General features: G+C 41.5%; 2 protein-coding genes across 8 annotated transcripts in view; both read right to left on the reverse strand.

Moving 5' to 3' along the window:
- The window catches only part of LOC135098145 (solute carrier family 35 member F3-like), a 117,897-nt gene extending 106,243 nt beyond the window's left edge, over positions 1–11,654 (reverse strand). For 6 of the 7 annotated variants that reach the window (XR_010266601.1, XR_010266602.1, XR_010266603.1 and 3 more), the window contains exons 1-2: positions 10,825–11,654; positions 127–301 (exon numbers count right to left, since the gene is read on the reverse strand). Coding sequence is in view for 3 of the 7 variants with exons in the window: in XM_064000354.1 (XP_063856424.1) it covers positions 127–301; positions 10,825–10,998 (349 nt within the window). In the remaining 4 variants the exon portion in view is untranslated. The remainder of the gene's footprint in view (positions 1–126; positions 302–10,824) is intronic. The other variant, XM_064000353.1, reaches the window with a different exon arrangement.
- On the reverse strand, positions 741–2,899 carry LOC135098142 (uncharacterized). Its single transcript, XM_064000345.1, has 2 exons — positions 1,802–2,899; positions 741–1,679 (listed from the first exon to the last, which is right to left on the reverse strand). Exons 1-2 carry the CDS (start codon positions 2,591–2,593, stop codon positions 1,014–1,016), a joined length of 1,458 nt encoding a protein of 485 aa, XP_063856415.1. The 5' UTR covers positions 2,594–2,899; the 3' UTR covers positions 741–1,013.
- Positions 11,655–14,390: the final 2,736 nt, after the last annotated feature.

The following is a 14,390-nucleotide window of genomic DNA, read 5'->3' on the forward strand; positions in this document are numbered from 1 at the left end:
ATGTCAGTTTTCATTATTCTGGTGGGTTGTGCCCCAAAGCTAATAAAATAATCCCAAATTATTTTTCACTCTCTCTCTCTCTCTCTCTCTCTCTCTCTCTCTCTCTCTCTCTCTCTCTTAACTTACTGAAAGTGACGCCGCGGTCCCTGAAGTTCTGTGCGATGGTTTTGAGGGAGACCTTGAGTGAGTCCTTGTCCCTCCGGAAGCAGGAGAGGCAGGCGAGGCAGAGCGGGCAGAAGAGCCCCGTCCAGGCCGTACAGAACCGGGTGGTGAAGAAGGGCGCGTGGAACACCTCCCTCTGCTGCAGGAACCAAGGGAAGGCAGGTGTTAGCGTTGGGTTATGGGCTTACGTGAGGGGTGGCGATTGTTCAGGGGACTGGTGGTACTGTAAAGGGGATGTGGGCGGTGGTGGTGGTGGTGGTGGTGGTGAAGAAGGAAAAGGAGGAGGAGCAGGAGGAGGAGGAGGAGGAGAACAACAACAAAAGCAACAACAATAACAACAAAAACAAGAGCAAGGAGGAGGAGGAGGAGGAGGAGGAGGAGGTCAAGGACGACGACGGTGACAAGGACAAGAATGAAAATGAAGGAACGAAGAAAACGGAGGCAAGGTAGTGATCTTAGTATAAGTAATGTTGTGGGTTTAGTAATTTTTCAGATGACAAGAGGGACACTGAAGGAGCAGACCTGTTGAAAAGCTACGCAATGAAGGCACACACGAGCGAGATGTAGGTAAAACGGTAGCCGGATGTTTTGGCCACGGATGTTTTGGCTACGGACGTTTTGGCCATCAAATCGCAACTTGCCACTTTTTGGCCACGGAAAGTAGGATATTTTGGCCACGGACATTTTGGCCATTAAATTAAAAATAAATCGCCACCCAAGGAAGATAGGATATTTGATGTGATAAACTCAACAAAAATATTGGTATTTAAAATGTAATTGAGCATTTTTGAAAAATTGCAATAGAGCATTTTTTAAATTAAAATTGTCATTAAAAAGTATAGGTTCACATGCTACGCATTCATATCTCCACCTCTAAGATTATAGCTGATGCCTCGGAGGAATTGTGGGATGGTCTTCTTCCCTTCATTCAAATCGATGACCAGGTTTTGGATGCGGGTGTGTAATTCCTTGTATATCTTCTTAAACCTCTTAGCAGGGCGAATGCCGCGTTCTTGCTGCAGCAGAATTTCATCCACAGTGGCAGCGTCAGCTTGCAGACACTCTATCAGCTTCCACACCGTGGGGTTGGCATGTCCCACCAGGCGGAAAAACTTGTTGTTCCACCCCTCGCAAATGTTATTTGTCCTTGGCTGGTTGTTTAGAGTTGCGTGGTGCATATTCCACTTCTCAGGCGGGAACATAGGTGGCGTGCGACGTAGATGAATCGAGATTGGCTGTAGGTGTCCTGACTTGGAAGTGATGTTACGACGATGACGCAGTTGGCCTGAAATATAGGTGGAGTCAAAGTATTCCAAGAGTGGAGCAGCCTCCTCAGGCATGGTAGATCGAAGGTATGACATGCCATCCTTGACATCTTTTGGGGGCAGGAAGGCCAGTGCATCCACCTGACCACAGAAGAGGCGGAACTCCTCATCGGATTCGTATAGGTTTTTGAGACCCAGGTGCTGGATCTGCCTCCAGATGGACTGGGTTAGATGATAGAAACAGAACCGCACCTGTACCAGGGTTGTAATAGTTAAATTTGAAAAAAATATATATAATTAAAAATACTTTCAGAAAGTAATAGTAATTAATTAAATTTCAATTAAATTACAATCAGAGTTACTCCAATACTGACCTGGACCTCCTCCCCGAATACCACATGAAGGGCCAGCTCCACAGGCCTCTCAAAGTCGATGATGACTGAAATGGGATCACAGCCACTCTCCGCCAGGACCCTGAAGACTTGTTCGTAGCTACTTTGTGTCTTGCGTTGCAGCAAGACGTACACAAGAGGTAGATAAACACTGTTGACTCGACCTTGGATGACATATAGCTGGGTGAAGAGTCTCGGAGCTACCGAAAATGTGCCATCCATACACCACTCATCACAGCGTGCTAACAGTTCCAGATGATGGGGGGTGGTAAAGCTGATAATACGCTCATCTGCCTCTGGTCCATTGTCATAGTGGAGGTGGGATGTCCAGTCATCAGGGATTTCCAACTCTTGAAGAGACTGTGGATCCTTGGGACGGTGTGCAGCCCGGATGCGACGAAGGACACGCTTACTAGAATCAGACCTAGGCATGCGTGCTTTGACCTCCGCGGGCAGTGCCGCGACTGTGAAGGCGAGAATCTGATTAGGCTGATCATTGGTGTTCGAAGCCTTCCTCTTCATACCCTGTCGAGCTTGCTCCACTTGGCATCCAACTGTGTCAGAAAGATGGTTATGCGAGGTCACAACTTCAGGGTTACCAAGACTTTTGGTTGTCTTTAGTATACCAGGGCACTTCAGACTAGCCCGCTTGACACACCGAAAAACTATCTCATCCACTGATTTTGCAACATGCTTCTTAGTGTACATAAAGCCATCCAGGCAGATTTTCTGACCACCTCGATTTGATGTGGTGACCTCAAGCTCAGCTGACATGGTGGAGTAGTAAGTACTGTGCAAAGTAGCTCCAATCAGGCTGTTCCTCACCTCGGTCAGAAACCTCACAAACCACCAACTGCTTCACAGTTCAAAACAAACTCGTATGGCAGTAAAAGATCTAATTCCTCTCTCTCTCTCTCTCTCTCTCTCTCTCTCTCTCTCTCTCTCTCTCTCTCTCTCTCTCTCTCTCTCTCTCTCTTTCTGGTAATGATTAATTAAGTAAGGTAATCTGGTAAGATTAATCAAGTTAAGTAAGTAATTAATCAAGTAAGAAGTAAACTGGTCAGACATTTTCACAATCACGAATTATAAGTGAAAAAAAAATGTGAAAAATAAAGAACAGTACTGTGAATTTTTCGTGGCCAAAACATCCTCCTAAGGTTTGCTGCCGTGGCCAAACCGTCCTAGTTTGGTGGCCAATGACCAAAGTGTCCGTAGCCAAAATGTCCGTGGCCAAAATATCCTACATTCAGGTAAAACACATGCAATAATTTTCGATCGGTTCATTACACATTCGCGTTCAAAAGCAGAATCTCGAATCCCAAACATTTGCTTTATCAAGCACACCAGCGCCAGAAACTCCTCGCCTTGTTGTATCATCAAAATAGTCTAATACAGTAATTGCATTTTTTTTTCTATGTGGTTAAGCTCATCACTGCGAAGGCACAAGTCATTTTTCCCCAGCAAGCAAAGTGTAGTGGTGACGAGATCACTTTGCTGAATGAAGCGTTCCAGCACATAGAAAGTAGAGTTCCACCTAGTCTCTACGTCTTAAATTAGTTTCTTGACAGGAACACCGTGCTGTAGGTGAAGCTGGCTCAGTTTGTCAGAGGCTTTGACACTATGGTGGAAAAAGACAACAATTTGTTTTACTTTATCTTTTGTTATTTGCATTTCTCTTACATTTTTCACTGAATCCTGTACAACTAAATTTAGTGTATGAACAAAGCATGGAAGATGACGCAAATTCATGATGTTCTTTATTGCTGAACTCATACTGGCAGCATTGTCTAGAATTTCCCATTTACTGCATACATGTGTCAGTTCCTCTGCTATATTCTGTGCTGCATGATTTTTTGTCGTTATTACTGTCTCCAATACAACAGATCTAAATTAAAATCATGAGAAATGAAGTGTGGTGTGACAGTGACAAAGCCTTTTGTTTGCCTGCATGTCCAGATGTCTGTGGTCAATGCAATCAATGTCTTTAGCTTTTTCAAGTTCTTTACGGACTTGCTGTACTTCTTGTTCATAAAGAAATGGTAAATGTGTTCTCGTCAACACTCTGCGACTGACTAGGCATCTCATGCCAAGGATTTAGGCCATGAACGAAACTTTTAAATCCTTTTATCTTCAGCTATAGATAGTGGCTGAAGATCTTGAACAATCGTTTTCATTAAAAGGTGATCAAGTTCCTTCTTCTTAGCAGAGTAATTTTTGTAGAACAGAGTCCTGTCAATCGTTTGATATAAAGTAGGCTACACCGTGGCTGATGATGCTCCTGCTGGTCTCTGACTCCCAGCCATATCTGACACAGACTCTTCCCGCATCTCCGCGTATTCTAATGGATATTTCGTGGGGAAATGCTTAATCATGCTTTAAATATTTCCATTATACTTAAGTGTGTCCTTGCACATTAAACACACAGTAGCGTCAGGCATTATTTAGTCCATGTAGGTCCAGACTGGAGCTTTCCTGGCTCGTTTTGAGGCCATGTCTGGTGTCGCACTGTTACAGTACAATGGTAAATGGCTATTTCTGCGAGACACACTCGTCTTTCCTCCTATTTCTTAAAAACTGTATGAATATTTTTGAAAGCTCTTATACTTTTTCTATGACACGAAAAGTTACTCTTCTATAAGGAAATACTAAATGTTGAAAAATTTTGTAATTTAAATTAATACATAAACATGGTCCAGTGCGTCACATCCTCCTTCACAGTGGTGCCGTTTTTCCGTAGCTGGCAGTGACGTTAAATTTCCGCCGTTTTCTATTGATGTGAAAACTAAAGAGAACGGGATCAAGTACGACACGTAACCAGACACTTCTGTAAATTGACTATGTATACAGAAAAATTTTGTATAATTACATAAAATTAATTGTTTCAGCCTTCCTTGCATTTCAGAAAATTCAAAATATACACTGTGGTATATTTACCTTGGCAGTTGCAGTTGGAATGATGTATGATGTAATGAACAGCTAGCTGTCATCTAACTGACTGTCTTCAACCTTCGTGTCCGCCACGATGTAGCTTCTGTTGCGGTCTTTTATCAGTCTTTTCACTCTGCTCTTAGGAATCAGCTAACTGCATGCCTCTCCCTAGCCTTGCAGCAGAATGCTCACTTGTGTGGAATGAACGGTTAGTAGTTAGTCTTTAAACGTGTTTCCGGCCAGTTTTCGATAATATTTTCTACTGACAGTTTCATTACCTTAATTTTCTTCATCACTGCCTTCTAAACCTGATGCAAAAAAAAGATGACGAAGATAATGATGTAGTCCGTCACTGTGTGATTAATTGTCACCATCATTTTGTTCGTTTTCATCGCCATCATGTATGGACACATCATGGGTTTGCACGTAAGTGTTAGCATTATCATTGTCTTCATTTTCTTCAGAATCACTTTCTTCATGACTTACTTCGCTTTCATCGTCACTGGTGAGTACAACGTCGCTTTCCATATCATCACTTTCACTTGTTTCATTTTCTTCAGGAAAGTCACCTCAACCTAATGCATAACAAAGGTAAGGATACTGAGCATTACTTGCTTCTGCCAATGCTTGTGAATAATTTCCTTCATTACTTCCTTTATTTTCATCGTCACTAGCAAATAGATCCTCTCCTTCATTATCCACATTTGCATTCTCACTGTATACAATTTCTTCATCACTGTCTAATAAACGTAATCCCCAAAAAAGATGACGAGGATAATAACTGTCGTCGTCACTCACTTTTTTTTTCTTGGTCTTTTACAAAAACAGTAGATTTTTTTTTAAATCATATCATATGACAGTCAGTTCAGCAGAAGACCTTTTTTTTTTTTTTTTTGTTCAGGATACGTTCCCAGCCTGTGCACAAACGTCCTCGCTAGATAAAGTAAGAAGAACTGCTAGAAGTGTTAATCAATTCCCGCGATGAGGCCATAACATGAGCGCTGATACAACAAGTGTTAATGAATTCCCGTGATGAGGCCATGGTATCAGCTCTGATATAATGCTTATACCTGTGTCACCAGCCACATTAAAAACCTGCTGCCAAAGGCTTTTCACTACATTTCCCACAGTGTAACTACACTCCTGTTTTTCTTGTTTTTGGCCTAAGTAATTCATTTCATATCCCCTTTGTGTATTCATGGAATGTTATAGTGCAGGATCATCTGTTACCAGCACGAAAAGAAAAAAAAAAAAAAAACAGCGGTACGATATTTGTCGTTTGTCTACAACTTCCGTTCCCACGCCTTATCTCTGATGACATCACTATCGTTTCTAGACATACTGCATTTTCTACATACGGTACAGAGAGAGAGAGAGAGAGAGAGAGAGAGAGAGAGAGAGAGAGAGAGAGAGAGAGAGAGAGAGAGAGAGAGAGAGATAGAGAGAGAGAGAGCACTTTTAACTAATGGTGTGATACAACGTCTCTGTCCATCTATCCATGTGATGCTGAGAGCTTGTAAGTCAACGACAATGTGTTTCCAATACTTCTGGTCTAAATCTAGAATAAAGTAGCAATTATACGCAGGTTTCAGAAAAAAGGCATATGTAAAACAAAGTTTTAAGGAAATTTTGCCTTATGGAAAATATATATATATATATATATATATATATATATATATATATATATATATATATATATATATATATATATATATATATATATATATATATATATATATATATATATATATTATCAAAACGAAATACATTAGTTTAGCAGAAAAAAAACTTGATTAGTGTGTAGAAAGCTATATGTACAGTAAATAAAGTGATCACCCACCAACATGAACAATACTGCATGATCAGATTTAGTTGCAGACACACAATAACATTTCTAAACTAGGTCCAAATGTTGTACAGTCACCTTGCTGAAGTGAAATCTCACTCAAAGCCATTAATGATTAATAGTTTTCACATGGAGGCAATTTTTCTGTTTTCGCTTTATGATATTCAGTTTAGAGAATAGCCGTTCAACATCAGCATTGGAAGTTGGAAGCGACAGGTCATTAAGCGCAAATGTAACAAAGGTCCGGTACTGGAAATTTCCCATGGCGTCTGTAAGTGTCATAAGATGAACATAGAGTAGGCAAATATAATACTTTGGATCTTTAAGATGGTCTGGGAATTTATAAAACTGAACAGTTCTCCACTCGTTATGAACAGCCTGTTTATCATACATATTGGTGATCCTTGGCAGTTCATCCATTAAGTCGCTGAGGGATGACATGTTTGCTCTGGCGGTGGGATCCATTACTTTCCCAGGATGCAAATATCGTGTCAGCATCCATAACTTATTATTTAAGTCAAGTCTTTTCTTGATTTCTTGACATAGTACAATAAGAAAAGTCCTACATCTTAACCTGATGTCAGTCATCATATCTACATTATTCACATATTCTGGTGCCTGAAACAACGAGTGTAATTTTGCCCCAAGGTAAATTTGATGAACAGGTTTGTGTAGGCTGCCGTTTGCTGGGTTGATATCATATAAGGGAACTTTACAAAGTAAATGCTCCTGACAAATGGAATGTACCAAAAACCGATACAGGCTAGATATTTTGTCATAAATCAAATGAAGTGTTGGGCCTTTATTCTGGAACACTAAGTTAAAATTATTTACATGTGGCAAAATGTAATTCAAGAAATGTAGATAGCAGACTATTGCTTGATCCTCTAGTGCCTTCCTAATGTTTTCAACAGCCAGCAACCTACAATCATAAACCTTACTCTGAAAATACAACCTTGGGGCACTCCACTGCTCCAAAACCCTTGCCACAGCCTCATGTAATGATAACCACCTTGTTGCACTACCATGTAGTATTTTATGCGGTTTTAAATTGCAGAAACCCTGGAATTCCCGAAACTCAGATTTCCTCTTTCCGCTATGTGCAAAATAATTATATATGTTTCGTGGCAATTCCTCGCATGCACGAGGCAAGGTTTTAGCTGCTTCACTAGCACACAAATGGATGCTGTGGAAGACACATCTAAAGACAGTAATGCCACGACGTTCTTCTCTCAGTCTGCTGGTGACGCTGTTGTAGTTACCCATCACATTTGATGCACCGTCTGATGCGAAACCAGTCAGATTGTCTAATGGGATATTATCAAGTAGCAGACACTGTTTTGTTATGTTAAACAAACCCTGACTAGTTGAACCGTTGGCACCATTATATACATCCACAAGGTCCAACATAGCAATTTTGATACCACTTTCTTCTTCATCAAAATAGTTTGTCATAATTGCCAAAGATTTTGTTTCACTACAGTCTGTGCTTTCATCAACAATAACACTGAATTTACACTTCCTAAGTTTCTCAGCCAAACATTCATTGGAAAATTTACCTAATTTGTTTACAGTATTTGTGCACCTCATTCTTTTCATGGACATTTCAGCAGCAATTTTTGAGTCTGGGAACATTCGTTTGTTTAAGTCTATGAGGTGATCACAAATGATGAACGGTAGATTGTGTTCCGCTAGGAATACTGCCAAAAGTATTGTTGCGTGAGCAACACCACCTGTCACACCACCTGTCACAAGGGGAGGTGCATGATAGTCGTGATCTTCAATGTGGAAGTTCTGTTGGTCATTTTTGAGACGTGCCTGGTTGGGGAGACTGACCGTTATTTCTTGGTATGGTCTGCCGCCTTTCTTCTAAGTTTGTATGCTGCCTTGATTTACAGTGACGCTTGAGGCAAGTAATTTCTGCTGTCAAATATTTGTGACACGCTCGACAGTACGCCCGTTTCTTGTCTCCTTCAACTCTCGCCAGCCATGCTTTGAACAAATCGTTTGACAACCACTTTTCTTGGAAACTATGACGTGTAGCCATGACGATAACTGTTGTACAAATACTTTCAGTTACATCAAAGTACGTTTACTGGATAGCGTACAAGATAAATACATTTCACACAAGTGTACGTTTGCATCCTCACTTCGTTTTCTGTCTTGAGAGAAAGTAACAAACAAAGTTAAGGGTAACTTAATAATACGTATTTGCACTGTCAGAAGAGTGAAACAACGACAATGTTAATATATTAGCTGTAATACAGAGTAACACTCACATGATATAAGATGCAGTACGTGTTGGTAATAGATGTGGCACCTCAAAATGCTTCACGCTGCAGGAATTCCACGTAAACCCAAAGAAGTCTGGGTCTCTTCTGACAGTTTCCGCTGGCAAATATCACTGACAGCCTCTGGTTGTCTAACAGTGACAGATAATGCGTTAAGTCCGCAACCAAAACAAGGGTACAGATTGAATTGTTAAGTTTCATAATATTATTCTTAATACAATATTTGTTTCATTCATAAAATTGGCGAAAACAGCATTCCGGAAATATTTCCGCTGGTCACGTGACTTCCGCAGGGTGACGTGTCTGTACGTTTAGCAGACGAATTTCCGTCAAACAGCAGCACTACTCTGAAGACCTTTACTCAACTGAGGTCAGAATAAGCATTCATATATATATATATATATATATATATATATATATATATATATATATATATATATATATATATATATATATATATATATATATATATATATATATATATATATATATATATATATATATATATATATATATATATTTTATTTTTATTTTTTTTCTTTATGTAGGAAGGACAATGGCCAAGGGCAACAAAATCCAATAAAAAAAAAAGGCCACTGAAATGCCAGTCCCATAAAAGGGTCAAAACAGTGATAAAAAATTCATGAGTAAGTGTCTTGAAACCTCCCTCTTCAAGGAATTCAAGTCATAGGGTGGAAATACAGAAGCAGGCAAGGAGTTCCAGAGTTTACCAGAGAAAGGGATGGATGATTGAGAGTACTGGTTAACTCTTGCGTTAGAGAGGTGGACAGAATAGGGATGAGAGAAAGAAGAAAGTCTTGTGCAGCGAGGCCGCGGTAGGAGGGGAGGCATGCAGTTAGCAAGATCAGAAGAGCAGTTGGCATGAAAATAGCGGTAGAAGACAGCTAGAGATGCAACATTGCGGCGGTGAGAGAGAGGCTGAAGACAGTCAGTTAGAGAGGAGTTGATGAGACGAGAAGCTTTTGATTCCACCCTGTGTGGCAGAGCAGTATGAGTGGAACCACCCCCCCCCAAGACATGTGAAGCATACTCCATACATGGACGGATAAGGCCCTTGTACAGAATTAGCAGCTGGAGGGTGAGAAAAACTGGCGGAGACGTCTCAGAACACCTAACTTCATAGAAGCTGTTTTACCTAGAGATGAGATGTGAAGTTTCCAGTTCAGATTATAAGTAAAGGACAGACCGAGGATGTTGAGTGTTTTTTTTTTTTCTCTCTCTCTCTCTTTCTCTCTCCTCGGGCTTCTCATTGGAGGTTCGGTTCCCTCAAATTTTCCTCCGGCAGAAGTTTCCCTCCGAGGCTGGTGAAGTATGCGTTCTGAGTGCCTTCCCGTTCTTTATTCAGTGGCGGGCTTCCTCATGACGGCACACCACGCCGCGCCTGCTGAGTGACTCTGACAACACCCTGTCCAGGAGCGATTCCTGCGTGGTAATGGTCTGCACATGAACTTTAAAAACACTCTAAATCATCGCCTTCACTCGCCCTTAAACACACACACACACACACACACACACACACACACACACACACACACACACGCACACGCACATTTTTTATACAATATTTTTATTTGAGTGCCTTCTTGGCGTGCAGGTGTGGACGTGGAGAGGTGATGAAGGAGGAGGAGGAGAAGGGAGGAGAGCAATAACAACAACAACAACAACAACAACAAAGAAAATGACTACATTACTTACAAAATCCTGTCTTTACAAACTTACAAACCAGTACACTGCTTCTCCATCTTATCCTGTGTTCCTGTGTGTGTGTGCGCGTACCTAAGCGCGAAAAACAAAAACGTAGCACCCTCATTACAACATTAACCTTCACACGCCTCAACATCACCTAATCACCAACCCGTGTGACCCTCGTGGACTGGAGGTGCTGGCGGCGCGTGAGTGTGGCCAGCAGTAGTATTTACCTTAGTCCTTGAGCGCCCTGCGGAGATGTCACGGACTCTCGGTTGTGGTTCCTGGAGGACAACGTACACTCCGTGGGGTTTGGGTACGAAGGGGTTGACCAGGGGGACGAAGAGGTGAGATCGCATGGTGGCGTGGGGATGTAAACACAGCGATGCGCACTGGCCAGGGATCATTCACGGCATTTAAAGCTTCCACATGCCGCAAAATTTCCCGTCAACTTAATTTTCTTTCGTTTGCCTTCGATGTGTTCAGGTTTTCTTAGGTGTTTACTATGTCGTGTTTCAGAAAAACACTTTAGTTTAGTCAGGAAGCAACAGCCACACCTACGCTGGCAGCAGTGCCCACGTCCACGGTGCTCACAACAGAGTGGCTGGCGGCGGGAGTGTAAAGGGCAGTGGGGCAGCTGAATCTCTCCCAGCCGGGGCTCATTAATTATGAAGACTCAAGGTTATTCTGGAAAGAGAACACCTTGACGCGAGCTGCATCCATCCCCAGAGTACACAGCGAACCATTCATCTTGGCGTGTGAGGATGTGTGCTTAATTCTTCACCTTGTATGAGTGCGCCTTCAATGTTTTCATCCCCAGAATACACAGCCAGCTTTTGAAGGTAGCTTTGGAGGTTTTCAGAGGGCGCACGTGAGGATAAGCGCTCATTCCTTCACACAAGACAATGTACGAGTGCACCTCCCGGAAGTCAGTGATTTATGTAATATCTCAAGGCTTCAGAATATACGGACAGCGATTCACGTTAGCTTTTGAGGTTTTCAGAGAGGACTGGCACTTAATACTTCACCACAGACGACACTTTCCGAAGGCCAGTGATTTATGTAGTGTTTCAAGGCTTCAGAACAGACCGAGAGCCATTCACGTAAGCTTTTCACGTTTACAGGAAGTATATGATATGATAAGCGCTCAGTCCTTCACATAAGACAGTTTATTAAGGCATCTCCCAAAAGCCAAAGATTCATGTAATGCTTCAAGGCTTCAGAAGGAACACTCGCTTCACAAAGGTATCGGTGCATACTCTATAATAAACATTTCGAGACCAGTGACGATACGTATTGGGAAAGGAGTGCTGAGATGCCAGCCTTCATGTATAGGTAGAGATGTATTTCGACAGTCTCATTCCACACGTTTCGAATCACTATATAGAAGTACCCATACACTCATCCTTTCCATCTTGGCTGCGTAATCTGAATACAATACTACGGTCAATTCAAAAGTGTCGATCATGCCGTGCACCGATAGTCTTTGGAGCGAGTGTGTGTGTGTGTGTGTGTGTGTGATTTGTCCCCCATTCCTTTATACTACAATTTACGAGGAGGACATCAGGAAGCAAAACGCTCATGCAATATTTTGAGGTTTTTAGAAGGTACGATGCAATTCTCCTTACCATAATATTTTACAAATACTCCTGGAGAGACTGAGAACAAAAAGGATAAATTGATGAACGAATGATACTGTTGCTTCTTCTTCTCAGAAAGTACAAAGCGTGTTTTGATGTTTTTGTAATCCTGCTTCCTATAATACAGTTTACACTCCTGGAAAGAGAAATCATAAAAAGGATAATTTGATGGACGGGAATGTTACTGATGACTGACTGCACCCGAGTTTTAGATCCATAACTGTAAGATCCTGATAACGCCACTTCTAGGTTCCAGTCAACACACACACACACACACACACACACACACCACATGTGTAAGACAACGACGAGCTGCTGTGAATTAATAAAGAAATATTACTGTTCAAGGTAAAAATCAGGCTATTTGTCAGGTGTGCAATTTTACTTCAGCTCTCACTTTTGTGTCACCAACCCGTGATTTGAAACGGCCTGCGCTTCTACACGAGCTGTTTTCTAAGGCCGCACAGATGATCAGTTGGGCTCCCAAGGATGTTTTTCCTATTGATGGTACAGAATACTGGTTGAACTATCATTAGAATTACGACAACTCTCTTGAAAACCTCAATAACTTCCACTAGGGCCTCATAGAAACTAATCAGAAAATGTTTGAATCAGAAAATGTTTGGAAATGTGATCCCTATGTTGCTGCAAATGCTAAAATGCTTCCAACTGTGTTTCGCATTAGTTAAGATCGAAGCTTCAAACCGACGCTCCAAGTTTACGTTAGACTTTCCCGTTGAAGCAGTGACAGTTCTCTCCTGCAGTCCACTCTGGTTACTTGCCAAGTGAAGCCTTAACTCTGACTGCTACAACTTTTTCTCAGCTTATTACAGTCTGGCATAAGTTTAGACACCGATTTTAAAAGACAAGACTCACATGTAAAAGGTACCATTGAATATGTAGTAATGCTTTCTAGTATCTGTAGCTTAATTTTTGATGAGTAAAACTTCCTAGTGAAAATAAATGTACAACTCCTACAGGTGTCAGAGGATTAAGACGATAAGGGCTTCCTGAATTGTACACTACAAGCCCTTTACATTTGAGAGCGTGTGGCAGGAACAAACTCATTCGGGCCTCACCGTCACGTTCTGAATATCCTCGTATTAATTCACCTTTACGAAATTTCTCCACGTATTCATTAAAACTTGATGAGGTAATTAGCAGAAGAGGGTGTGCGCTGCGTGGCCTTGAATTGGAAACAACGTCCAAGGTTTTGTTACGACATGTAATGGAAACGATACACGCCACATATAGAGATAGATATAGATAAACAAATAGAAAGACAGATAGATAGAAAGACATAGGTAGACATAGATAGATAGGCTGATATAGATAGATAGATCTCGAGAAACAGATCAACAGATACGCAGAAAAAAAAAAGATAGATAAGCAGAATAATTATATAAAATAAATAGAAAGTGATAGAAAAATACTTACTAATATTCTCTTGACAAACACGTGAAAGCTTTAACATCACATCACCTTTTAAAACATGATAAATATTACATTCATAACCAAACACAATATACACTTCACCTCCATTAATCGGAGAGAGAGAGAGAGAGAGAGAGAGAGAGAGAGAGAGAGAGAGAGAGAAGAGAGAGAGAGAGAGAGAGACCAAACTGGCAATGGTGTTGAAAGCAAATATGGGATACGGTAACCATGAAACAGTGAGCCGCGGCCCTCAGGACCAGCCGTGACCCGCCCCTACACCACTCAGTAAATCGATAAGCCTCATTAAGACGACGAGGAGGAGGCGGAGTCAGTACCCGTCGTCCCCTTTCAATCGTCCTCTCCATTGTCAATTCCGAGATCCCTTATCTTGGAGTTAGTGAGACTCGGAAGTGTTTTATCCCCGTAATAAGAACGTAAGGGAAGGTGCAAGGGGTCGCTAACTGGAAAGTCAACACGTGGCGGTCTCTTATTTTCACCCTCCGTCACAAGAACGTAAGAAAACTTGCAAGAAGCCAACACGTGGTAGTTCAGGTGTAATGGATGTGTCCACTCAAACTAGATGCATATATACATCACCGTGCCAGCAGCCATTCATACCCGCCGCTACCAGCAACAGTAGTTATGGTCACCTGACTTGTTGCATTCCCCCATAATGTGTATCCTGAACCGTAAGTCTTTTGATATGCTGACAAGTTCAAAAGAAG

The sequence above is a fragment of the Scylla paramamosain genome, unplaced genomic scaffold, assembly GCF_035594125.1.
Source record: "Scylla paramamosain isolate STU-SP2022 unplaced genomic scaffold, ASM3559412v1 Contig47, whole genome shotgun sequence".
NCBI classification, from domain to species: domain Eukaryota; kingdom Metazoa; phylum Arthropoda; class Malacostraca; order Decapoda; family Portunidae; genus Scylla; species Scylla paramamosain.

What these genes read in the sequence shown, in the direction of transcription:
- LOC135098142 (XM_064000345.1), bottom strand. Translation starts at nt 2,593, where the DNA reads ATGTCAGCTGAGCTTGAGGTCACCACATCAAATCGAGGTGGTCAGAAA. An exon ending in TATTCGGGGAGGAGGTCCAG is followed by an intron (nt 1,680 to 1,801) that starts GTCAGTATTGGA and finishes ACCCTGGTACAG; the next exon opens with GTGCGGTTCTGTTTCTATCA.